This window comes from Hippocampus bargibanti, linkage group LG14 (genome assembly GCF_051943395.1).
Source record: "Hippocampus bargibanti isolate YZ-2025 linkage group LG14, ASM5194339v1, whole genome shotgun sequence".
Taxonomy (NCBI): Eukaryota; Metazoa; Chordata; class Actinopteri; order Syngnathiformes; family Syngnathidae; genus Hippocampus; species Hippocampus bargibanti.
The window spans coordinates 13,438,900-13,465,868 of NC_142747.1; the positions used below are offsets into that span (position 1 = coordinate 13,438,900).

Genomic DNA, 26,969 nt, shown 5'->3' on the forward strand with positions numbered 1-26,969 from the left:
AAATGCCTTACTATACATGGTTGTTTTTTTTTGCGCTAAAAACGCCTTACTATACATGGTTGGTTTTTTTTCGGGCTATAAACGCCTTTCTATACATGGTTGTTTTTTTTTTTTTTCTCGCTAAAAACGCCTTACTATACATGGTTGTTTTTTTTCAGGCTATAAACGCCTTACTATACATGGTTGTTTTTTTTTGCGCTAAAAACGCCTTACTATACATGGTTGTTTTTTTCGGGCTAAAAACGCCTTACTATACATGGTTGGTTTTTTTGCGCTAAAAACGCCTTACTATACATGGTTGTTTTTTTGCGCTAAAAACGCCTTACTATACATGGTTGTTTTTTTCGGCTAAAAACGCCTTACTATACATGGTTGTTTTTTTTTTCGGGCTAAAACGCCTTACTATACATGGTTGTTTTTTTTTGCGCTAAAAACGCCTTACTATACATGGTCGTTTTTTTCGACTAAAAACGCCTTACTATACATGGTTGTTTTTTTCGGGCTATAAACGCCTACCTATACATGTTTTTTTTTTTTTGCGCTAAAAACGCCTTACTATACATGGTCGTTTTTTTCGGCTAAAAACGCCTTACTATACATGGTTGTTTTTTTCAGGCTATAAACGCCTTACTATACATGGTTGTTTTTTTCGGGCTATAAACGCCTTACTATACATGGTTTTTTTTTTTGCGCTAAAAACGCCTTACTATACATGGTTGGGTTTTTTTCGGGCTAAAACGCCGTATTATATATGGTCGTATTTTTCGGCTAAAAACGCCTTACTATACATGGTTGTTTTTTCGGGCTATAAACGCCTTACTATACATGGTTGTTTTTTTTTGCGCTAAAAACGCCTTACTATACATGGTGGTTTTTTTCGGCTAAAAACGCCTTACTATACATGGTTGTTTTTTTCTGGCTTTTTTTCGTGTAAAAAACGCCTTACTATATATGTGGTTGTTTTTTTTGGGCTATAAACGCCTTACTATACATGGTTGGGTTTTTTTTGCGCTAAAAACGCCTTACTATACATGGTCGTATTTTTCGGCTAAAAACGCCTTGCTATACATGGTTGTTTTTTTCGGGCTAAAAACACCGTACTATACATGGTCGTTTTTTTCGGCTAAAAACGCCTTACTATACATGGTTGTTTTTTTTGCGCTAAAAACGCCTTACTATACATGCTCGTTTTTTTCGGGTAAAAAACGCCTTAGTATTCATGGTCGTTTTTTCCGGGCTAAACACGCCTTACTATATATCAGTGGTTCTTAACCTGGGTTCGGTGAGTCAGTTTCACGGGTTCGGTGGATCCTCCGCCACAGAGGTCCATCCCTCAGTCTAGACTGCAGTTCATAGGCACAGTCATTGGAAAAAGGGTTCGGTGAATGAGCATATGAAACTGGTGGGGTTTGGTGCCTCCAACAAGATTATATACATGGTCGTTTTTTTCGGACTAAAAACGCCTTACTATATATGGTCATTTTGAGCACTTGGGGAATGTTGTCATGTGAATTCCCATTTTCAGGATGAAAAGAGCCAACTCACTCAACATGCTCAACATCAGCGGCGGAGAAGGTCAGGATGGCGGCCAGGTGAGCATATCCCATCCCAAAAGTTGTTGACGTGAGCTTTTAGCAACATTTTGAATTGCTTTTGTTGCTCAGTCGCGCTCCCTGATGAACCAGCGAGGACTCAGCTCCAGTTCACAGAACCTCAACAGGCGAGGATCACTCGGACCCAGTTAAGCATTACAAAAACATTAATTTAATCTTCTTTTATACAGACAGGATTTTTCCCCTGCTACTTCCGCCACATGTCGCGATTCTGTAGAAATGTCACAAAATGGCCCAAAAATGCACTTTCACAGGTAGCAAGCATCAAAGTCGTGACAGAGATAAAAATGGCTAGATCGATTTTGTTCTCCTCCTTGGCATCTTTTTTTTTCAAGCCACACAAATTATCCAGACGTTGCCGTCTTGAGGTATACATCACACAATTACCCATTTCTCTGGGTTTTCTTAAAGGTTTTCTGTTAATGGCTCTGATGCATAAAAGGGAGACATCTATTTTCACAAGGGGGGGGGAGTCTTGGCTGTTTGTTTACATGCCTGCTTCATTTTTAGTCGTCAAAAGATAATAGAGATGCTAGCAACCAACAAAGTACAAAAAAAAGATGGTGGATCACACGAATGTTAGACACCAGTTGTGCTGCTACATATTCGCTGCCGTATTTTACAGACTAAGGCGCACCTTCAATAATAATAATAATACATTTCATTAATAAGTGTCTTTCAAAACAGTCAAGGACACTTTACAGTCAAAGGATACGTTTTTCTGCGTATGAGCAACAGTAGCCACGAGTGACATATTTTTAAAAAATGTCCATATATAAAATTCACTGGATTAAAAGGCGCACCTTCTATGACATATTTAAAAACTTTTTTCATTTATAAATTGTGCTGGATTATAAAACGCATGGTCAGCTTTTGAAAAAAGAATCAAAGGCTTTTAGGTGCGCCTTATACTGCGGAAAATACGGTAATTTAGTGGCCTGTCTTGCTTATGACACTGTTTTCGAGAATCCTTTTGTTGTTTAGCAAACTTGCATTCCATTTCATGTGATCATTTTGAATGTATGAGTAACTTCCATCTCAACGTGAACATACATTTTCAGAAAAGGTTTTACATTCCGCCGAATAAGTCAAATAAGTGTTTTTGCCTTTAAATGACAAGTAGATTTCCATCGTTTCATCATTTATCATCTCCGATATGGTTTGTTTACATTACGTAAAATGGTTGTGTTTCCTCCATCTGATGGAACGGAATTTTATTTAACTTGTAAGCTTATTGCACATTTTAAACTGTTGCTAATCAACAACTGGCCCTTAAGAAACTATTTAATGTCACTGGAAGTGGAACTCCTTGATTATTTCAGTTTAACATGGCTTGTGATGCTGAAGATTTTTTTTAACTATTTATATTTTGACATCTTTCTACTCATTGAAAATTTGACTTTTTGGTTTTTGCTTTTTTACTCGCTGTTTTGCTTTTACAATCTTGGATGTAGATTTTGCTGTAGTGTAAAATATGTTGGTTGTCTTGGATATGTTGCATATACTTCGATAGAAACTTTTTGGGGGTTATTGGAATAACTAGATGGGAAGTTTAAATAAAGGCAAACATGTTTTAGTGTTTCTGGAGTTATTTGGCTTGTGTTTTAAAGGACAAATGACACAATTTTTTTGTTTCCTAACTGACATCAGAAAAACATCTAAAATACCCAAAACATGCAGGCTGATATTTTTAGTCAAATGCAAAACACCAATAAAAATGACTTAAAGTGTCCCAAAACTACTTCAAAATGACCTCAGAAAGTTTCAGTTTCAGAAGGTCCCGCCCCTTTGTTCGTGATGTCACGCCAGGACGTCTTTGCCTTGCTCGAGAATCAAAACAATGGCTTCAGATTCGGAGAAGATGCTTTCTTGTTACACATCCAGTTATGAATATGATTCAAATAGGTCAGAAGAAGAAAGCATACATGTTTGCAATCGATAAGAATTTATTCCCTGTCATTTTTGCGGCATCAGGGGTGGGAAATATCGCACCCAAGGGAGGCAGAAATGGCGACACAGCCATTTAGGGAATTAGTCAGCCCGTTTCCACAGGCTGATAAATTCCTTCCATGGAGCTTGGTCGCCCTCTTCTGGCGGCTTTTTGGTGCAACACGAGGTCCCCAGACCAAACAAGTACAGCAAAATACATTGACGTGATGGAAGGACTGCTACAATGTGTCCTTTTTTTCAGTCAGGGGCGTTCCTTCAGTGACGTCACGTACGGACTCGTCACCAACTCAAAAACAAGACTTCCTGAATATTCAGCGCGAGTCTTAAAACGGAAAATATAGCTATATGCGGTGGAATCTTTGTAAAATACGCTCAGTAGAAGTCATTTGAAGCCATTTTACAAATTATGGACACAACTTGTCCGGAGACGTTGGTTGTCCTTTAAAGGTCATGTTACATAATCCTTGTGTAGCTCAGACATTTGAGTCAGTAAGCAAACTGACTATACTGTACAACAAATACATTTTAAATGTCTTTTTTTAGTTTAATCAATAGAAATGTAGGAATGCACATGTCAACCTTGTAATGTCTAAGAAAATATTCAATTATGCAATAATGAGAGGATAGTTTATGACTTATCAAAACAATGAAAAACGACAAAATTACCAGTGTGGAGAATAAGAAAACATACAATCATACTGGTAGACAGTGTTCCAATTGCAATAGTTCATAATTCTGCTCCATTTTGCATGATGACTGAGTGATTCTGACAAGAAAATCAAAAGGCACTTCACTGTGCCAGTGAAAAAGGCTAAATGATAAGTTATCCATATATAAAACATCACATGAACAGTTTAATAAGTACATGAATGTCTGTACAACAGACGATCTGAAAAGTGACTTTCCACTCACGTGTTATCACTGGTTTCCACGAACAACATTATCATGATGATTGTTAGAGTCGACCAGAAGCACTTTTAGCTCTGGTGAGCCATCTGAGCGATCTTCTTCAGCATCTCTTCCGACTGCAGCTGCTCCAGCGTCAGTAGAGACAGGCCCAGTTGGTCCTCCTGCAGAGCGGGATGGAACACACGGTGCACAGAATGGTTAGCGATACCAGACATCTTGAGTAGCTCTCAAATAAAGGTGGCTTGTCTGCGTGGCGAGAAGTACAGGATTTTCCACACTATAAGGAGCACCGCATTATACGGTGCACCTTCAATAAATTACATATTTAATCCATTTTACATATATCAAGCGCAATGCGCAAGGTGCATGATCAGCTTTTGAAAAAAAATTAGGTGCTCCTTATAGTGCCGAAAATACCCTTCTTCTAATGTATTCGGGAATTGAAAATATGACGTAGAGCGCCATTCCTGAATTTGTTCTGGTTTTTTTTTTCGTTTGGGTGTCGATATAGCGCTGGCCATGGCCTCTGGCAATGATTTCCCTTTCCACAAGGGGCAGTATTTCCGTTTTTTTTTTTACCATGTTGGTGCCTTGTTCCAGCTTCAGCTGTAGTTAAAGTGCAATATAAACCAATATGTATGTACCGAATTGTATTTTGGACAGCCACCCTCATTTCAAGCTCATATAACTCCAGACCTATATAATTTAGCAATTAACTCATTTTTTCTCTGATGAAAGAAGAGAGTTTACGGTTTCTAATGCTGTGTTGAATATTTATGTAGTCCTAAAACTCAATATTCTGTGGGTCGTGGAATTCGGATGACAAAAACCCAGGCACTGGGAGTGGACACATTTTTGCATGTCTGGCAGTGAATGAGTTAAAATGTGATTTGGTAAAGACTGCATGGACAGATTAAAAGCATGTTGGACTGGTAGAACTGAAAAAAATGTTTTCTTTCGTCTCTATCATGGAAATTCCTCAAGGTCAGGTGGCGTATAAAATGTGGAGTGTCGACTAAGTTTGAGTTTGACCTGTCTGAAGGGCTGAGCCATCTGTCGGAGGAAATGCTTGGATAGCTGAACGGTCTCATCCACAGTGAGGTTAAGGCTGCCATCGCTGATGTGCTCTTGGATCCAGCGAGGAAGCTTCCCGCGCTTGTCCGCTCGGGCGTAACGCTGCCGTAGGAAGAGGGCGACCACCACAAACACAGAAATCAAATATTTAAAAAGGAACGTGCAACAGCTACTTACACTAGACTTACACACTGGGAAAACGATTTTATCCTGCTCATATATGGCATGTGGAAAATACGGTAGTATTTTTTTCAAACTACAGTACAGTGGGACCTTGGCTTACGAACTTAATTGGTTCCCAGACAGAGTGTGTAAGGCGATAAGTGTGTATCTCAAAAAATAATTCCCCATAGGAAACCATTAAAATGAGAATAATCTGTTCCCAGGTCCCCATAAAACATAATTTTCTACGCCTTAAAACTACACAAAATATACCTTGTTTTTTGTATAATAAATGTGCTATCGTATCATGATTAAAGAAATAAACTTTAATGTGAAATAAAGTTGTTTTATTTACCTTTGTGATGGTCATTGATGGCTTGATGGAATGGAGTGGCCGATTTCATCAGTATTGAACACTTGATGAGGAACATAGGCTTCTTTCACCATCTTGAGGAATGATTCCTTGTAGGTGCTTTCTCTGTGATAATTGTATCTAGTTCTTCATCAATTGTGATCTGTTTAGCTGGGTTGATAGCTTTTTACATCAAGTGTACAGATGACTTGTGTGGGTTATTTGTGGAGCCTGATTGATGGGATATTTTAACTGTTTTCGATCCATTTTCTCACTATCCTCACACTCTCACACTTTTGTTTTTTTTTGTTTCAAGCTCTGTCATCTCCCTTTCGTGTGTGTGTGTGTGTGTGTTTTCTCACTCTCTCGGTCTGCCTGTCTCTTTAATGTTTAACCCCCCCCCCCCCCCCCCCCCCCCCCCCCCCCCCCCCCCCCACGTGGCCCCCACTGCTTTTGTTTTTCTTGACCAATCACGTGGCTTTAACCAAAGACGCCATTTTGTTTTTTTTGGAGAACGGCCTCACTCTCTCTCGGTCTGTAACCCCATCCCCCACTGTTAGGAGAACGGCCTCGTTCGCGAGTAACACATCACTCATTGTCGCAGCTCCGTGTGTATCCCGAAAAATAGTTTGTATGCCAAGGTAAAATTTTCATAAATGTAACGTTCGTAAACCGAAAGGTTCGTAAGCCGAGGTTTCACTGTATTTTCGAGTGTATAAGTAAGGCGCACCCCCAATGAATGGTGTATTTTCCAAACTTTTTCCATGTATAATGCGCATTGAACTATAAGGCACACCTTCAATGAATGAAAAACATTTCCAAATATCATATATTTGGTAAACTTTTATAGATTTATATGAGGCACACCACATTATAAGGCACTAAAGTAGAGGCTGAGGTTACGCACAACTTCTTATGCAAGGGGAAACGGAGTCGGTGACTGCTGACAGAAGTTGCCAGACCTGTTGTGGCTCTATTTTACTTCACATATAAGGCACATCTGCGTATAAGGCGCAGGGTCATTTTTTTTTAAAAAGGCTTATACACCGGAAAACGGTACTTCAAACTAGTCTTTAGTGGGCATGATCAGGCGATCTCAAAATAAACCCAATAGGTGTTTATTTTACCTTGTCAGCAAAAATCATGAGTCCATAGTCAGTCTTCCCTCGGATGGCTCGGCCGACGCACTGCGCGGCGTGTCGCATGGCGTCGAAGGTGAGAAAGTCGTTCTCGCGGATCTGAAACTGGTCGCGGAGGTACTCCAAACGGGCCTGTGCAACGACAGACGGCCACGTCATCCAAGTTGAAATGAAGCGTATTCACTGTACAACGGGAAGGAGGAGATCTTTTACCTTGAGGATGCGGCTTTGTGTGTAAACGTACGGAACTCCAAACATGATGACCGCTCTGCCAAAGTGGTGCACTGATCACACACAAAATAAATTTTCTTTTTTTTATGTCATTTTTAGATTAGATTAATTTACATTTCACAGCAAAATCAAAATACAGTTGCGCCACTCACGCGACGCCATCTTGAAGTCAAAAACATTATTATTATTTCTATACTTTTTTATATTCTTATGTTGAACTGTATACACACACACACACACGCAAAATATATCTTAAAAATAATCAAAATATCAAAATAAAAAGACTGACAGACTTTTTTTCCCTTTACTAGTTCATCAGGAAAATGTCATTTGAGGCAACACTAAGGCAATTTTTCTTTTTCCACATTTACCAAAATCAATGCCCTCTGATACTTTCCCCCGCGCCACCGACAACAGGATGGCTCCTCTGCCATTCTCACACGCCTGTCACGAGAAAGAGAGAAGAGGAGGAAGAAGGTGGTGAACAAAAACCCTTAAAATCCTGCTTGGACATGGACATCACCTCCTGGTACTTCTCCAGTGCCATGCTGGTCTCTGCGGCATCTTGCGTCTCAATGAAGATCAACTTGTTCTTCTGAATGTTCTCCAGAATGCCCTAAGAGTGAGCAATCGACCAATCAATAAATAAATAAAAATAAAACACACACAGAAATAAATAAATACAAATACATAAACAAATAAATAAACACATAAATAAATAGATAAATACATAAATAAGTACATACTAATACATTCAAAAACTCAAATAAACAAATACACACAAATAGATAAAAAATGAGTAAGTAAATAAATACTTAAACAAACAAAAATAAATCTATTAATAAATAAGTAAATAAAAACGCATAAATAAACAAATTGATAAAAAATAGTAAATAAATAAACAAACATGAATGAATGAGGGTTTGTTAGTCACGACATGATGCTTGATGCTAACATAGATCTTTCAGGTCAACAAAACACTGACCTGCTCATACCAGGATGCCACAATGTTCTCCATGTAGACATAGCTGGTGAAAAATGCCACGATGCCATCAGGAACCACAGCAGACATTTCCAGGAGGAGGTTGCCGTAGTTACGTATGACAGCTAGAATCAAAAATACATTTTCATTTTTCTGAATTGGAGATTTTGGAAGACACATTTACTAAAATGTGTCAACGGCATTGCTCAAGGCAATGGTCAAATACCATTTAGCAGGAGCGCATTTAGCCAAGTTGAAGTTCAGTTACTTTGCTGTTGAACTGTGTACACACACATACACAGGCATACTTTTTTGATACATAATCTCATCAAAGTATACATTTTTGTACTGTATCTGTATATTTCGGTGTATCAGGTGCACACTCAATGAAAGGTGTATTTTCAAACCTTTTCATCATCATCATCATCACCATCAATTTCATTTCTAAGCGCCTTTTAAAACTCTCAAGGTCACTTTACAGTCACAGGAGAAGTTTATGTGTGGGTGAGCAGCGGCAGCCACACGCGCCAGCATTCACTCAACCCGGAATATATAATATATAAATATATAAAGGTTTTCCAAATATGTATAAGGCACACCACACTATAAGGCGCTACAGTAGAGGCTGGGGTTGCGCATGACATCTTCTACAGGGGGAAATGGAGTCGGTGGCTGCTGACAGTAGTTGTGAGACCTCAATATTACTTCAAATATAAGGCGTACCCATGTATAAGGCGCAGGGTCATCTTTTGAAGAAAATCAAGGCTTTTGGGAGCACCTTATGCACGGGAAAATACCCTATTTTTTGGTATAATATATAGAGTAAAGTCTCGTTATATCGATATCGGATATATCGATAGTCCCGGTTATATCGATACTATTTCTATGCACGCACGGAGAAAATTACATGCAAACAGGGTCGGATATATCGATAGTCCCGGTTATATCGATATTTTTTCGGACTCCCTTGAATATCGATATAACGAGACTTTACTGTAGTTGAAATGTTACACACTAAAATCATCTCAATTTGACCCAGTAAAAAAAACACTCCCAAGATGTTGGAAATGCTGCTTTCTACTCACCGAAATCTTCTCTAGTCTCAAACTTGGAGCTCAGAGCGACTTGGTCATTTCCTCGCCCGACAATCTGGAAAAACAGGAAAATGGAAAGGGGAATTAAATCATGACAGAAATGAGGCCCCAAAACCGTGGTCTCACTGTAAATATAATGCAAACATAAAATGATCACTTCCAGACAGGCAATTCAAAAATATGGCCACAAAGTGGGTAAAGTGGTCACACAAAATACATGTAGAAATATTTAATGTTGCTGGACAAGTGGCTCGGACAATTGAGTGCATCTTCTCTGAAAACTAAGGACAATCCAGATATTATGTAAGCTAAGATGCGCTCCAGTGACCCACATACAAGATGTTAGAAATTGTTGATGTGAATGATATTAAAGCGACCTTATACCCATTGGTGGCCATGTATCATTCAGACAGAAATTTGTCTATAAGGCCACTCAAAACCAAAGGTTTTGTTCTCTTTTAGTCTTCATACTATACAAATGAGCGTGCTTGCACATACCAGCGGGCAGAGGCAGGTTCGCGCCAATGTCATGGTGAAAGACGCCACAGTGACAGGCCGAAAGTCCAGGATGCGAGGGTAAATGTCCAGCGGAGACAACGTCTGTTAAGAAAAATCATGGGAGATGGCGAAGGGTTGCAGACAAGGCAAAAGCAGTACACGGAGGCTGAAGGACGGCGGACTTACCCCCGACGTGATGATGACTGACTGGAACCTTTGAAAGACAGGTTTGATGGCGATGGACGGGTCCATGCAGCTGAGGGTCAGAGATAAATCAGAGCTCATATAGTTAGCACATTTTGAAACGTAATGTTTTTCCCACACTGCCCAAAAAAATGTACGCCTAAAGAACAAAATTAAAATATTTCCTCAAATTTAGTTATCTGAATTATAAAACCAAAACAAACACGTTTAGAATGATGCAAAACTGAAGGCCCACCTACCTAAAGTGCAACACAGGGTTGGCGATGGTTGGCGTCCTGTCTTCAAAAGGTTCAATGATGATGGTGAAACCTTTGAGGTGAAAGGTTAAAAAGCTTTAGTCTTAAAATGGAGGTCATTTTGAATCAAAACTCTGGACTCAAAAATCATTTTTGTAAAACATTTTAAATGGGAATTTTAAACCAAAATAAGAATTTTTCGAGGAATTGAAAATATGATATTTGTTCGGGTTTTGTTTTGATATGCCTGGGCTCTGCCAATGTTTTTTTCTTTTCCACAAGGGGCAGCATTTCCCTTTTTTTCCCATGTTAGCGCTTTTTTTCCAGCTTCAGCTGCTGTTAAAGCCCTATTTAAACCAATATGGATGTATTGCATTGTATTTTGGACAGCCGCACTCATTTCAAGCTCATATAACTCCAGGCCCATATAATTTAGGAATTAACTCATTTTTCTGATGAAAGAAGAGAGTCTAAGGTTTCTAAAGCATCATTGAAAGTTTATGTAGTCCTAAAACTCAATATTCTGTGGGGCCTGAAATTCGAGTGACAATGACACAAACCCTGGCACTGGAGTGGTCACATTTTTGCACGTCTGAGAGTGAATGAGTTAACGTTGAATTAATTGGAGGAACCTTTGAATTAAATTGAGGCTCTTTCGAATATAAATAAAGATCCTTGACGAATTTTGATATCACACACATACATATGAACTTTCCAACGGCAATCGCACCTTGACTGTATGTGCTAACAAGTGTGGCAAAGTTGGAAATGAGCGTGACGGCGGAAAAGTCAGCAATGTCTGTGATCTCAAGCGTCCGTAACAGCGACTGGAGACGCTCTGCGCAAAACCTGCGAGACACCGTCCAATTGGGAGTAAAGCCACATGTCACATGACTGATAAGTGATGGTGGCGGTGGGGACCTGAGAGGTTTGCGGTCGATGCAGACTTTATCAAAGATGTCTTTGAGGAACTGCGGGGCGCTTTCCTGGACCACGTGCTGCACCCTTAGGCGGGACTTCAGGTACTCCATGAAGCGCCTCAGGAAGCCCACAAAGTGCTCGGCGGTCCGGATGGTGCCCGGAATGGCCTCTGTAACCATCATCCAAATAATCAGAACATTTACAATATTCACATCAGACGGGTTGTTTGACCTTTTAGGATCTCGTCCGGCAGAACGGGATTGGCGAGATAGACATCTGTCTCCCGCGCCACATTAGCTTCCTTCAAACCTTCCACCAGGCGTCGATATTCCTCCTTCAGTTTCGCGGCATCGGTTTCTTTAATGCTGGGGAAAAAGGAGATGATCTCAACTTGGGTCCTTAGCTGTCCCTGAACTCTTTTCCACCGCAAGTAGCGGGACCTTTTAGTTCCTTCTCAAACTAAACTAAAAAAATATGTTCTTACTTGTGTATGGTGTTCTGCAACATGTCAACATTACCCTGGCAACGATCCAGCGTCCGCCTGGTGATATTGACGCTCATGGAGTCGATGCACACATTGTCTATTGAGGATGACAAACGCTTCCGTAAATCACGTGTGGAATTTTTGCTGGCGTCAGAACGGCGCTAGGTGATACTCACCGATGTTGTGCGCCTCGTCAAAGACCACCACAGACTGCTTGGCCAGTTCCTTGGACACCAGGTCTGCTATCTTGGGGTCTAGCAGGTAGTGGTAGCTGTACACCACAATATTAGCATGGAGGATCTGACAACGGGAACACAAACATGGACGTTGTTGTGCTCGCCATCAAGAAATTCATCTTTCCAGCATTGTTGCGACAATGTCCTCAGTTTTGTGCGACTGGTGTACAGTGTTCTTCAATTCAAATGGGGAGTTGTTGTTTTCATTGTATATGCTGCTGTTGAGTTCCATTTTGTCATTTAAGAATTCTGTCCTACCTTAAAGGACAACCGACATCAGAAAAACGTTTTAGAGCCTCTAAAATACCCAAAACATGCAGGCTGATATTTTTAGTCAAATGCAAAACAAACCCCAAAACTACTTCAAAATGACCTCAGAAAGTTTCAGTTTCAGAAGGTCCCGCCCCCTTGTTCATGACATCACGCTAGGACGTCTTACCGTGCTCGAGAATCAAAACAATGGCTTCAGATTCAGAGAAGATGCTTTCTTGTTACTCATCCAGTTATGAATATGATTCAAATAGTTCTGAAGAGGAAGGCATAAATGTTTGCAATCGATTAAAGAAGTCCTTCCATCTCATTTTGAGGCGTCTGGACTCCAATGTAGCACCCATAAAATGCACAAGATGGCGCGCAAAGCTCCGTTGGAAATGGGTTGATTTGTCTGCGGGGAATTTGTGTCAACTAGTATCAAATAGTAGTCTTGGTGGAACACACAACGATTCATCATCGCGTTATTCATGTTTTTTTCCTTCTAATTTCGCCATCAACACGAAGTTTTCAGACCAAACAAAGTATCCAAAATGCATTGTGTGTCGCTTTCTCGGTCAGGGGCGTTCCAGACGTGACGTCATGTCAGGCATCGTCATCAACTCGAAAACAAGACGTCGTGAATATTCAACGCGAGTCTTAAAACACAAAATATAGCTATATGCCGTGGAATCTTTGTAAAATACGCTCAGTAGAAGTCATCTGAAGTGATTTTACAAATTATGGACACAACTTGTTCGGAGGCGTCGGTTGTCCTTTAAATGTCTCCCAGTCCATTTTTGACTTAATTTAAAGCTGATTTTATTTGCTCTAAAATCATTAAACATTCTCGCCCCACTTTACTTCTCTTGAGGTCTTTCACCGCCCCGCCCCGTGTCTCAGGTCAGCAGACTAGACGCTACTGAAAACTAAGCAGATGCTCAGTAGGGACCGGCTCTTTTTCATGGCGTATCCACTCTCTGGGACTTGAAGAATGTAGATGAGAATGGAATGATCCATGCGCTCCAAATCCAGCAGATATTTAAACAGTTTTGCTCCTAGCCATTAACTATGTTACCCAAATATAACTGTATAGTGCCTCTTTGCAATTTTGCACAACCATGTGGAACAGCATCCTGTTATAATCATTGTAGCTCAAGCTCTGTACTCACTTGAACGAACCACTGTCTGTTTGATGCTTTGCACATTGTCTCACAGTTGTTCCTGAGTGGTACAAATTACATTAAAGGATTCGATTACATAAGATTAGCCTTTACGAGTGTCCTTTTTCCTGTTTTTTTTTATATATGATGATACTAGTGCAGGGTGTTCTACCGGGGTCATATTCCTTGTGTGTTCTACATACTTGGTCAATAAAGATGATTCTGATTCAGATTTTACAGCTTTGGACTAATAAAGAGTATTTTTTTTTTTGTTTATTTTTGCTGTTTCTTGTTTTTTAATGAATGTATTGTTTTAAGACTTGTTTGTAAAAATCTGTCCCAGCTCTAAAGGGGTGATTTTAATGGCTCTCAGTGTAAGTATTGCCACAAAATTAGCTCCACATCATGTTTCCACTTTCTGTTTGTACCGAGTAGCGTGCTAGATAGTAGGGACACCATCCTTTCTTGCGGCCAAAGTCCTTCAGGTCATCCAGATTGTAGATGCCGGCGGGAAGCGGCACCTGCCGGCCCACAGCGTCAAACTCCTGATGGGCACAGCAGAGAATTTTGTTCAGCTCTCGTGGAGCAGGAAGTGGAGGTAAGCGTATGATGGAGTTTACCTCATAAAATTGACAGGCGGCCTGGTTGGGGTTGCTATGACGTTGGGCGCGAATGTATGACGCTGTCAGACTGTGACACTTACTGTCCACCTCCTTTCCAAAACGCAGGCTGCTCACCTGAAACGGCAATATCGAAAAGTATTTCAAATCACTGTAATGCGGGAAAAAATATATAAATTGTCACGATTACCTTTTTGTTGGGGTGACTTTTCATTAGGCTTCACAGAATAATTGTTCAGGGTATTGTCATGCCTTCGAGTTTTTGATGGCTCACCTCTGGGTGGATACAGAGGTTCTTACGAGAGGAAAGTGCGAGAGCTAGAAAGTTGTTTTTCTCCCCCGTCTCCTTGGAATAAAACTCCATCAGCTTCCTCAGCTCCTCCACCACCTCAATGCAAAACCAAAAAAGTAAGCATGTGCGCATGTTGAGGGGCTTTATTTGAGTTACCTTCTCAATCTCAGGGACCGTTCTGGAGCAGTAGATGAGCTTGGTGACTTCCAGAGGAAACGCCTAAAGAAAAAACAAAAGATGCTCTCAAGCAAGGAACCGAACCAGAACATTAACACTGGTTGAAACTCACCCTCTGGTATGCAACAATGAGTGACAACAGTGAGATGGTCTTGCCAGTTCCTGACGGCATCTCCAGGACGCCATGTCCCTGAACGTACAAAGAAGACAAACACAAGTTTTCTTCTTTCATAGCTGACAAAAGGAACAAAGTACAGTACTCGTTATTTCAATGACAGCAGTACACAGGGGACAACGGGTCTGCCATATGAGGTTGTTACTGCCGACATGAGTTTCGCCATTTGACTATTTAAAATAACTATGACTGGGTTAGAGATGCCGTGCATATATTGCTATAAAATCCTTAGAATATTTAGGTGCTTTTCCCACCTTAGCATCGAGCGTCCTCTTGAGCTCAAGCATGTACGAGTATTGTTCAGGATAGATGTAATCGTAAGGGAAATACACCAACAGTCCGTCAATGTTGAGCCTGAAATTATATGACATTTTAAATGAAAATACAAGTCAATCCAAGTCAATTCAGCTTTAGGTTGGCACGCGAAGCTAAACGAGACGACTAGCACGTAAAACCCGAGAGTGACGTCTTTAAGTACAATAAGGTCAATATTAACCATAGGGTATACTCACTTCATGGTTATTAAATGTCCCCTATTCTGTAATTCCTTCTCACTTCATGCGTTTAAAAGATTTCATGGACAATGAACACATTTGTTGTGATGGGGAAGTTGCAAGGACGGCTGTATTTTTCTTCGCCTGGTAAAACGACGTCTTAAATTTGCTACACTGCCACCTAGTGTAGCGGAGAATTATAAATACAATAGCCAAAGACGTATTTTTTGTCCAATTAAATGCTTCTTTTTAAACGCTATTTTTAAAAAGCTTAGTTCATATTTGATGACATTTGTTACAATATTTTAAACAAGGATTTCATTTGTTTACTGACCCTTTACTTTATTGTCAAATGTGCAACATGGTGATCAGAAAGACATGTCCATAAATTATACTGCACCGAGTACAAATAAATACAGGATAACTTACTTGCACTTGTGATGAAACCCATGTCAGAATCTTTCGATTCACAATTGAATGTCTTTTATTGATATATTCACAGAAATGAATGTTACATAATATCATGCATGGCTTATGAACAAAAGACTTATGTGTCAAAATCAGTTGGACAAGAAGCTCTCTACATTTTTCATTTTGTATGTAAAAGCAGTTTTCCATTAGCTTTAGAGACACATATCAAGTTGAAAAGACATTACTAGTGTGAGAGGTAAATTTTTATAGAATATACATATAATATAACAAATATTGTTTTGTTATTGCAGAGAATTCATGGTAGGAAATGGAACACATTATTAAGTGACTTTTGAGTTGTTGTGAAAGTGAAATTAGCAAGCAATTCAATCTTTATGCCTCTGACTATTTTTGAAAAAGTGTCTGTTCATATACCACTTCCGAGGTCATAAACAACTAAAACCGTAGACAGGGTTGGGCCCGCAGTCGAGGTATGAGCAATAACTCCTTTGTATGAGCCATTACCTCAAAACAGGCTTTTGGCGGGTGTGTAAATAATTAGGATAGTTGGACGAAAGAATGTCCCATATGTGTTTGTAAAACACCTGGAACCTATCTTAAATTGTGGGGGAAATGCTTCCTATTAGATAGAAAGCATTTGTTTACCGCCTGTGTAATTTTGGATAACAGGTGGGTGTTCACAGTTTAGCATGAGATAAAATGACAATTATAGTTTTTGAAGGTTGCTGCTATAAAGCTCTTGAGGACCAGCCTGAGCCTGTCACCTAGAAGCAAAAAAAGGCATCCGCAAAGTATTCACAGCACTTTAATGCTTCAATGTTTTGTTTTAGCCTGTTAAAAATTGCAAAAAAAATAAATGTTCACCTTGTCATTTTTGGATTATGTGTGCGCATTTTGAGAATACATTTTGCAAAAAGGCTGTAACATAAAATGTGAAGACAGTTAAGCGTTGTAAGTACTTTATGGAAGTGCTAAACCCAAAATGTCCGCCGTGTTGCCGGGTTTGCATTACATTGACTCAGTAAAAAGCCTTTTTGTCCATCCTTGTCTCCCATTTGCTCACAGCTCGCATCGGTGGTCCACGTCTTTGTAGCGGTCCATGATCCTCAGCACATCATCCAGGATAGAGGGCCCCAGATCCAGGTCCAGGTCTGCCACGGAGTCCGATCGCAGGAACAATCCGCACGGCGAATCGCTGCGCAGGTCCTCATTGCTCAGACCGGCGTCAGAGTCCAGACTGAGGCCTCGCCGCTCATCAAGGGGCACGCACCCGTCCAACACCGACTCCTCCGACGACACCTCCGAGAAGGATCCGGATGAGGCCACCAGTCGGCGGAGGGAAGGCGACAGGGAGATGTCCCGGCCGTTGTTCTCTGAGGTACACTGTCCTTGTTGCGTGTCAACAGGCTGTCGGTGCCGTTGTTTGGCATCATCCAGGTGCAGGCGCGGCGGTTTGGGCGGCGCTTGCTCATGAGCGATGAAAACGGGCATGGAGATGGTGGTCTTCAACAACCCAGAGGACAAAGGCTGGTAATGGAATCCATTGTAGGAGTAGTCTGAGGTGGTGGAAACGCTTTTGTGGCGTTCGTCCACACTATGCGAGCAAACGTCGCCGTTACGTGACGGCAACATGTCCATGTTCCCCCTGAGAAAGCCCACGTCCCCAAACATGTCCTGCTCGCCTTGCGCCCCCACGTGGGCGCTGTGGCGCACGTCGCCCAACGGGGGGCTGATCATATCGCCGGACAGCATGTCACGCAGTTTGGTCTTCTTGCCTCGTTTGGGTGTGGTGGTCTTCAGGTACATGGGGGTCTTGGCGGGCATCCTGCGGGGCGACCCGTCGCCTCCACCGGACACCTCAGACCACTCGGGGGTGCTCGGAAGATTTCGGAGACACCACCACAACGGCGTGCAAACGGTCCAGGAAGACGCTTCGACACCCAGGACGGCGCAAAGTGATCTGGATGACTTTTTGTCGTCTTCTTGAATCTGAGCAACGAGAAAAAAAATATTGACTTCATAATACTTTCACTTAATCAGTGGTATGTTGATTTATTTATGACATTTGTGGAACTGTTGCGGCTTGGAATTGAAGCGGATTGACATGAGACAGGACAACCTCTTTCGTCAATGGATGCTACAGCGTCGTGTTTGCTTTCAATATTTAGCTTGGATCAGACGTGCACATTTCACCACGATGTCCCTGATCCACTGCTGAAAAGGATGCTTTGATCCTCTCCTCTTTCATCTAGAACTGCTTCATACAACAAAGAGGGTGCAGAAAGTGTGTCTTTGTGTTGTCATATATTATTTTGTTTTTCTTTTTGTTCTTTATACTTCAAGACCGCCTTTACAGCAGCTCCTGTATTTTGTTTTTCTACTTCTTCCTTTCCTTTCCTCTTCGTTCCATAACGTTGCTGCTGTGAAATGTAAATTTCTCCACTGCGAGACTAATAAAGGCTAATCCAATCCAATGCAATTTTAGTAGATCTACTATGCATTGGTTATAGGATTACTTTAAAAGCAGCCTACCAATCCTCTTCAGTGAGTTCATGCCATTGTGGTTTGGCAAAGTTACAATCAGTCAGTGAGTGTCATCATGACGATGGCATGTGAAGCGCCCCTGTGAATGTTCACACTCACACCCAGTTTTATCTTTGTTGTGTGTAACAGGCCATGCATAAGTGGACGGTTAAAAAGCCACGCACACTGCACATTCACGAGCCACTACATTAGGTACACAAGAAATATCGTATCCATATATTTGGGAGTTAACTAGATTGTTTGCATGAGTTTCTCTTTTTACTGGCTTTTCTTTCGTCACCTCTGGGGAAAACAAAGGAAGTGATGTTACATTCAAATCATTTATCATTTTTTTAAGGTTACATAACACTACGTGCAAATGAACCTTCAAGTGACATTAAATGCAATATTAAAGTTAAGGCGAATTGCTTTGGCCTTTTATTATTAACAATGGGCAACTGCTGAACTTTAAAGAGATGTGTGGATTTCAACTGAGGAAAAAAGCTTAACTTGGAAAAGTTTCTTTTTTTCTGTTCACAAACAAATAAGCATTCCAACACCTGGTGATGTCATCTCTGTGACATCTGGTTCTGTTCTAAGTATTCTTTTTGGAGCCAGGACCATAACCCCCCCCCCACCCCCGCTCTTCTGTTAGCTGTTGACTTGCGTATCATCCTCTACTTAAGATGCACACATGAAGAAAGACGTTAGCAACCAAAGCTCTATCACAGTACATGCGGGTCTGCGTGGACATAGACTATTTTGACACATTCAACTCAACTTTGTTTAGATGCCACAAATATAACCAAATAATAATAATAATAATAATAATAATAATACATTTCATTTATAAGCGCCTTTCAAAGCTCTCAAGGACACTTAACAGTCACAAGATACGTTTTTCTGTGGAATACAAAGTCTTATTTGTTACATTCTAAAATGCAAATGCAATACAAAACAAACACATAAAAGACAACCAATCATAAAATGATGATATCCATCCATCTTCTAATCTGCCTATCCTCACGTTGGTCACAAGGGGTCCTGTTGCCTATCCTAACTGTTTTCGGTCAGTCGGCAGGGGACACTCTGAACTGGTTGTCAGCCAATCACAATGAAAGAATAATAATAACGAGGATAAATATTCCAACAAAGCTTTGTGACAGACAGAGTGGGGCTTGGGGAAAAGATTGTTTTTCCTCATGTTCTGACATTTTATAGGTTACAAAGTGACCAATAATACATAGCTATAAATATATTGTCAAATGGAACAGTAATGTATTTTTTCCAGTACAGACAGTATGGAGGGTAGAGAGATACATATATTAACAAATAATATAGGTACGTAATAGACATGTTAAAAAAACAACAACAAATAAGGAAATGTAAAAAATAAGTAAAACTGCAAAATGCTGATTCCGCGGATTTCAAACCATGAATATGTTGTAAATAACGAGTAATTTGAACAAAACCAATGACTTTAGCTTGACATGTACTTCTGCGCCGCTACTGTTGTGTTTGTTTGTGTCCCATTCTGGGACCCTTGGCGGTGATGTCACCACAGTAATTCACACACGATGACGTCATCTGCTTTTAAAAAGTCTAAACTGTCACGCTTGCTATAAGGTCTAAAATGTCACGCTTGCTAAAGTGGTCTTAGTTTTTAACTTTAAAACATATACAAAAAATAAGATATTCTTCCGCGCGCGCACGCACGCACGCACACTTACGCACGCACGTTTCTGATGTCTCCACTAATATCCTCACCTGCATTCAAAGGCGACAGCATCGCAAAAAATGCAATACTGAGATTTCTTTAAGGATGTTTTAAAGATAGATGCGGACCACCTCCTGCTCGCAAAGGGCGTGTCACAGCGTGCCCACATTTTTTTCCCCATCCTTTTTTCATGTTAATAAAAATATGGAGTTGATAATGAAACCCCCGCGTTTCTTGACATGCGTGTGTGCGGCTGATATTTACCTAAAAAGGGACGCGTGGTTCCGAAAGCATCCTCGTTCGTTTCATATTATTTATCCTCTTTTGTTGGGGCAATCGCCGTTGCCGTGGTGGCAGGGAAAGCGCCTACCTTTAAGTAAACCTCTTGAAGACAGAATGTCAGTAGACACGCCTCTGGTGGACCAGACTCCTCGTGTGTGGCAAAAGCCCAGTGTTAAGCCATGGAGATAAGCACATCCTAATACTTATTTTCAAAATAAAATAAAGATGTTTAGTTTCTGTTGTATAAAACCGTTCATTATAAATCGGTGTCAATCAGGACTACCAAATTATAAATGAAAGATATTTAATGACTATTAACTGATAAGGACACCAATTAAGTTTTATTCTATTTAGACATTTTATCGAGGAAAAATTGGCTTCCGGTGTGATTCCTTTGACTTGATGAGCCACACAATGCTAATCAGAGTGCTGCCGGGTGGATTAAGGATTCGTGCAAATTCACTTCGTTGAATGGGTAAAGGTGCTAAAGTGCAAGAAAGGTGCTAATGGCCGTGGTGGGTTTAAAATAACTCCTTTGATCACCACCTCTTATTGTGGATTGTATGCGAGCCTGTGTGTTTTGTTTTTTAATTGGATTAGCAGCAGCATAGTAGAAACTAAAACAACAACCCAAAAGATCTCAACTGGTCCACCTGAAAATACATCATGTACATTTGGATCCTACTCAATTAAACTGTACATATCACGTAACATCACTCATGATCCTTTCAGAACCTGCACATACCTGTAGAAATAAGACATCCTTGCTGTGTTATTTACAATCAATACCCGAGACACTGTATGTGACAATACTGTATGATATTTAATCACCTTTTATGCAGTTCTGATTACATGAGAAAATTTGCATTTTGATCATTGGCTCTCGGAACATGTTGACTCTAATCTTACAATATTGTTTGTGCTAATAGTATATAAACGGAGATTCACACACTCAGCCCTGCTCTTATTTGTGATGAGGAAGACGAGAAAGATAATAATGAGGCACACGTGTTGTCAGCATTGTGTCTGCTGTCTCTCAGTTTACAGACCTGAGGGAACCTGGACGGAAAATTTCACCCTCCCCCCACACACACATTTTACAAAATACTTGTGAGCAATGTGCTTACGTAGCATTTTTTTCTGATGAAGCAGCATCACAACTTATCACAATAAATCAGTATTGTCCCATCAATATTGCAACATTTCTGCATTGCACTATTACTACATTGTTGCACAAGTTTTGCATTATTGTAATATACCAACATTGTACCAATAGTCTCACAACATAGTAACATCAAATATTGTATCATGATATTGTAACTTCACAATGACGTTGCATCACAAACTGGCAAATGTTTGCCTATTGCATAATTGTAGCATTGGTGTTATAATGCTAAGATGTTGACAAGAAGCAGTAAAATTTTGTTATGCTACAATGTTGAGTTTTACGTGTTACATTCAGATATTAGGGCCGCACAATTCTGTGACGTCAGGCTGTGGTAATATATATATAGTGGCATCAAACATCCATTTGCCAAGTCAAAGCATTGTAATGCCACATCCTGGATTTCGACCATAGTATAACAATATAATTGAGCATTATGGCATGACAATATCCGAACATCCAGCATCAAAATACGACAACATCAAATCATAACACCGTGATCTTATCATAGAGATCGTAAAGTAATATTAATACCATAATATTGTACCATGACAGCATCATAACATTATTGCATCACGTGTCACAATAACACTGCAGCATCCTATTCGAGTAATGTCAAGCAATGCAGCAACGCAACAGTGAAATAACATGCCATCGTAACACTGTTTACCCTAAACGTTGTAGCATGACCGCATCACCACCATAGCATAACATAGCATGAAATATCATAGCACTACATCCGAACATCCACTGCAATTTCACATTATGCACACCCCATTTTTTCTCATGAACCTTTGAAAAGAGACTGTAATGTGAAGAGAAGATACATTACAAGGACTCTGCAATGTGTGCTTACATCACACACACACAGGGGTGTATGACATCATCTAAATAAATCAAAAAGTAATCACTACGGCTCTCCACTTGGCCTCATGGTGAGGTCGCAGCCCTCCAGGCGTCACCACATGCTGAGACACCCCCTACCTTAAACCAAATCCCCCCTTCAGCACAGCCAGGAGGCCCTATGTAAGGTCCACAACGTTTAAGTTGAGCTGTGAATTTGCATGCTTCGGACGGTATCCAATTGTTGGAGTGGCAAAGCACCACGCTTGCGATCCCTATTAGTATAAGCACAATTGAAAACGGATGTAAGGGGGGCTTGGTGATGTTACTGCGGTAGGATCACTAGCAAAATACTGCCCGTTGCCGCTTTCACAACGGCCATCAGATATCATTTCAAGCACAGCACTTTTGGGTGTAATTTTGGCAACCTTCAGGATGTGCTGGAAGTTACGGGAACACAAGGACAGCAAACAGGAAATTGTCCATATTCATGCAGACTTTGTGATGTAGGCGCAAGGCCAAATCCCCCCCCCCCCCCCAAATCTATGTTCTCCAGCTCTGTGCTGTTACGCAACAGGTGGAACCGATCCTTGTCCGGAGTTTTGAGCATTCTCGGTTGTTTAGATCAAAACGTAAACACTAAAAAGCTGGATCGGGGCAGACATGCAGCTGTGACGGTGGAATAACATCATCGTGAGGAATTTTGGTGAAATCTGTCTGTAAGACCTCCATGTGGATCCACTTTGCTCTGATTGCTGTCGCGAGGGGCCCAAAAATGAGAGGATTCATTTCGTCATGTTGAACACTAACTGTGACATTGGGAACCAGGAATGAGGAAGCACAAAGTAAAGATGATGTCACCTCAGTTAGGTAACAGAGCGACACTGATTGCATTTGAAAGTTTGAAAAATGCATTGCTTACAGAATGCCATAAACGTGTCACTCCAGTGAGAAAATATTCCAGGTTCACACATATGGTCATTTTGTAACCTACATGTGTGGGTTGACTTCAAAAGCGCATTTTACACAGATGGCTAAAAATGAACTCATTCATTGCCCGACGTGCAAAAATACGTCCACTCCAGTGCCTGGGTTTTTGTCATTGTCACTCGAATTCCAGGACCCACAGATTATTGAGTTTCAGGACTACATAAAGATTCAATGCAGCGTAAGAAACGTACGCCCCTCTTCTTTCATCAGAAAGAAAAGTTAATTCCTAAACTATGTGGGTTTGGAGTTATATGAGCTTGAAATGAGGGCGCCTGTCCAAAATACAATGCAATACATATTGGTTCATATAGCGCTTTAACAACAGCTGAAGCTGGAACAAAGCTAATATGGGAAAAAAGGGAAAAACATTGCCCGAGGCCATGACCAGCGCTTCATCGGCATCCAAACAAGAAAAAATAACACCTGAACAAATTCGGGAATGGCGCTATGTCATATTTTCAATTCTCGAATAAATTCGGGAATTGCAGTGAATGAGTTAATACACAAAAGCACAAAAAGATTGAATGTGAAAGGTCCTTATACAGAATGGGATGTTGAAGTAGTCTCCCAAAAGTCAAAGGTGGAATGTCACACTAGCCCTTTTCACAATGCTCTCTTTTACGCTGCTACCCCCTCCCCACTTTTTACATGATTCAGAATGCAAGGCACTGGTGAAAGCAGCAACGCACTCCCTGCTTGTGGAGTGACTTACATAAAAGCACAATATCACAAATTCATCACAGTATGGGAAAACGAATCCCTGCTCATGCTCTCCCGCCTCCTTTCAGGGTCTGATGGTCCCGCCCTTCATCCTTCATTCCCACAATCTGTACCCCCCCCCCCCCCTTCCCTCCGCCCCTGTTCTGGAGGCTCCGCTGAAGTGCGGGAAGGTCAGGGCCCTCCAGTGACAAACATTCCGAAATAAACGAGGAGGAGGAAGACATGAGGCTAAGTGGCGACAAATCGTCTCGATCTTTAAAACTCAAAACTGTTTTTATGTCCGTCCGAGTTGGGAATATTTTTAAGTGGAAAACAAACCTAACATGAATTTGCAAGGGTGTGTGTGTGTGTGTGTGTGTGTGTGCATGTGTGTCTGTGTGACGACAATAACAAGTTCCTCGGAAGTGCAGGAGGGGCTTGAATCCCGTGTCAGCGTTTGTCGGGAACATTCCGGGCCGAGGTGGTTTCAAGTTGGTGCCTCACAACAGGAAGTGAAGATGTTGTTCTTGGACTAAAACCCCCAGCAGCTCTCTTTATAGTTTAGTGCTTGCAAGAAAGAGGTGAGATTGTGTGTGGCAGAGCAAGAAATGCAACAAACAAGATTTTTTTGTGACGAACACAGCTGGTGCAGTAACACTTCACACTAAATGAGGCAAAAAGAAAAGATGTGAAGGTCACAATGACCTTGAAATCAAACAAATTTACGTACTGCTTTCAGTTTGAAAGGCGTGCTGTTATTTCATGTTTGGACAGGTGGCAAGCGAGAGCTACGACTTGTGCCAACCTCTCTAAACAACTTTGATTACAAAAAATATTCCGTGCTCCTGACGTTTCTAATTTTTGTATTCCTTATACTATGGAGGAAAAATTGGCCTCATAAGACTGTGCAAATCCGCAATTTTAATTATTATACGCATTAGGTGCATAATAAGTCATTTTTGGAATATTATACAAGGAGTAGATAATAAGACTTGGTGGTTTCTGCACAAAATCAATACACCATATTTTCCGGTGTATGTATAAGGCGCACCCAAAAGCCTTGATTTTCTTCAAAAGATGACTCTGCAACTTATACGCATGTGCACCTTATGTGTAGTAATATTGACCCACAACAGGTCACGCAACTACGGTGAGTAGTCACCGACTCCATTTCGTCCTGTATGAGAAGTATCGTGTAACTCCAGCCTCTAATGTAGCAAATGCCAAAGAGTACAAATAAGTTTTGAGGCGGATTTTAAAGATGGGCAGCGAGGGGATTTGCTGAATGTTCCATCCAGGTTTTGAGTTCCTCCTGGCAGGATAAAAGTGACCTTAACGAGAAAGTGTATTTTTTGCTTAGTGGGACATAGATGTGACAGTCATCTGCATAGCAGTGGAATGAAATACCATGTTTCCTTAGAATGGAACCCCGTGGGTGCAGGTACAGTGTGAACAACATTGGTCCCAAAATTGAGCCCTGTGGAACACCACATGACAGAGAGGCAGCACATGACTCAGACCAGCCAAGGCGAACACGAAAGGTTCTGTCAGATAGGTCGGACCTAAACCAGTCAAGAGCACTAACGGTAATGCCCACCAACTACTGGAGACGAGACAGTAGAAAACTGTGATCCACTGTAACAAATGCTGCAGTCAGATCTAATAAAAGCAGACATACGTAATCTCCAGTGTCATTGGCCAGGAGGGTGTCATTAGAAACCCATAACAGGGCTGATTCTGTGCTATGCAACGTCTTGAAATGTGACTGGAAGACCTCCAAGATGTTATATTTATCCAAAAAAGATTTCAACTGCATGTGCGGCGCTTTTTTCAAGCAATTTTGAGATGAAAGGCAGTTTGGAAATGGGCCAAAAATTTCACAGTACATCATGATCAACACCAGGTTTCTTGATCAAGGTTTGGATAACAGCATGTTCAAACTGGTGGGGGGCAATGCCAGAAGAGAGGCTGCTGTTGATAATGGCGAAGACCGTGCCAATACTCGGGAGAACTTCCTCAAAGAAATGTGGAGGAAGAGAGTCAGGCGAGCCACATCCTTTATAAGCGGCAAGGACATGGCTCCAAAGGAATTTACCACAGCTGGACACGGAATATTGACAGAAGGGTCGAATGTGGTATTTATTATACTGTATATGGAAAAAGTTTGAAAATACACCTCTCATTGGGGGTGCGCCTTATACTCTGGTGCGCCTTATACACCGAAAAATACGGGTAATAACTTTTAAAGTATGAAAAATATAATGTTAACCACTGCCCATAATTTTGTCTAGAATCTATTTATGACAAACCATATCATAGCCGCAGACATTTTAAAAGGACACATTGCTTTTTGGAAATACATTGATAATGATATAGACAAAGTTGAGCTAAGCATGTTAATTTTCGGACTCCAACACACTTTGAACAGCTATTTTTATTAAGCGTCCAAATAAGAGGCAAGGCATGCATCGTCTATTAAATCTTTTGAGTTGAGCATGTTGAAATCATACGGGATTCAATTGGTCCTGATAAATTTGTGTACCAAAAGGTAAAGATAGTTTGGAAATCCCTCATTATGGTTCAGAATAACTAAAAGTCAAGGGCTCAGGCTACTGCAGTGGTTCTTAACCTGGATTCGATCGAACCCTAGGGGATCGGTGAGTCGGTCTCAGGGGTTCGGTGGATCCTCCACCACAGAGGTCCACCAGTCTAGTCTGCAGTTAGTAGGCACAGTCATTGGAAGATGGGCTCGGTGAATGAGCATATGAAACTGGTGGGGTTCGGCGCCGCCAACAAGATTAAGAAGCACTGCGCTAAAGGTTGAAAGAGTATGAAAGTACCGGTAAATGCGGACTGGATGTCACCTGACCTAAGGCCTTCTCCGACTTTAACGGGAAAGCTACAAGCAAGAAGATTGAGCGAAATGACCCATGGTGAAGACGACGGGTGAGTGGTGGGAGTTGAGATATTGTGCAAACAGAGCAAACGTCCCTTGGAGTGCCTTGTGATATTGATTTTCTCAAGATGTACAAATATGACAACAGTACATTTGTCTTTCTTTTG

At 40.9% G+C, this 26,969-nt stretch overlaps 3 protein-coding genes across 6 annotated transcripts in view; 1 reads left to right on the forward strand and 2 right to left on the reverse strand.

Moving 5' to 3' along the window:
* The window catches only part of klc3 (kinesin light chain 3), an 18,328-nt gene extending 16,526 nt beyond the window's left edge, over nt 1-1,802 (forward strand). For 2 of the 3 annotated variants that reach the window (XM_089014409.1, XM_089014410.1), the window contains 2 exons: nt 1,526-1,592; nt 1,665-1,802. In XM_089014409.1, the coding sequence (XP_088870535.1) occupies nt 1,526-1,592; nt 1,665-1,745 (148 nt within the window). In that variant the 3' untranslated portion in view covers nt 1,746-1,802. The remainder of the gene's footprint in view (nt 1-1,525; nt 1,593-1,664) is intronic. The other variant, XR_016117227.1, reaches the window with a different exon arrangement.
* ercc2 (ERCC excision repair 2, TFIIH core complex helicase subunit) overlaps nt 1-15,428 on the reverse strand; it is a 25,068-nt gene extending 9,640 nt beyond the window's left edge. Inside the window, exons 1-23 of one of the 2 annotated variants that reach the window (XM_089014395.1) lie at nt 15,274-15,428; nt 15,016-15,115; nt 14,699-14,776; nt 14,566-14,628; nt 14,392-14,505; nt 14,118-14,234; nt 13,926-14,042; nt 12,026-12,149; nt 11,850-11,946; nt 11,597-11,730; nt 11,366-11,534; nt 11,175-11,293; nt 10,448-10,517; nt 10,191-10,260; nt 10,005-10,106; nt 9,498-9,561; nt 8,416-8,537; nt 7,954-8,046; nt 7,802-7,874; nt 7,413-7,483; nt 7,188-7,331; nt 5,505-5,648; nt 4,476-4,633 (exon numbers count right to left, since the gene is read on the reverse strand). In XM_089014395.1, the coding sequence (XP_088870521.1) occupies nt 4,541-4,633; nt 5,505-5,648; nt 7,188-7,331; nt 7,413-7,483; nt 7,802-7,874; nt 7,954-8,046; nt 8,416-8,537; nt 9,498-9,561; nt 10,005-10,106; nt 10,191-10,260; nt 10,448-10,517; nt 11,175-11,293; nt 11,366-11,534; nt 11,597-11,730; nt 11,850-11,946; nt 12,026-12,149; nt 13,926-14,042; nt 14,118-14,234; nt 14,392-14,505; nt 14,566-14,628; nt 14,699-14,776; nt 15,016-15,115; nt 15,274-15,278 (2,283 nt within the window). In that variant the 5' untranslated portion in view covers nt 15,279-15,428 and the 3' untranslated portion in view covers nt 4,476-4,540. Of the gene's footprint in view, nt 1-4,475; nt 4,634-5,504; nt 5,649-7,187; nt 7,332-7,412; nt 7,484-7,801; nt 7,875-7,953; nt 8,047-8,415; nt 8,538-9,497; nt 9,562-10,004; nt 10,107-10,190; nt 10,261-10,447; nt 10,518-11,174; nt 11,294-11,365; nt 11,535-11,596; nt 11,731-11,849; nt 11,947-12,025; nt 12,150-13,925; nt 14,043-14,117; nt 14,235-14,307; nt 14,506-14,565; nt 14,629-14,698; nt 14,777-15,015; nt 15,116-15,273 lie in introns of those variants that run through there. The other variant, XM_089014396.1, reaches the window with a different exon arrangement.
* Nucleotides 15,429-15,715: 287 nt separating this feature from the next.
* Nucleotides 15,716-20,349, reverse strand: LOC148888403 (cdc42 effector protein 2). The gene is made up of 2 exons (XM_089014412.1): nt 20,192-20,349; nt 15,716-17,676 (listed from the first exon to the last, which is right to left on the reverse strand). The coding sequence occupies exon 2, from the start codon at nt 17,509-17,511 to the stop codon at nt 16,747-16,749; it is 765 nt and encodes a 254-aa protein (XP_088870538.1). The 5' UTR covers nt 17,512-17,676; nt 20,192-20,349; the 3' UTR covers nt 15,716-16,746.
* Between the last annotated feature and the right edge of the window lie 6,620 nt (nt 20,350-26,969).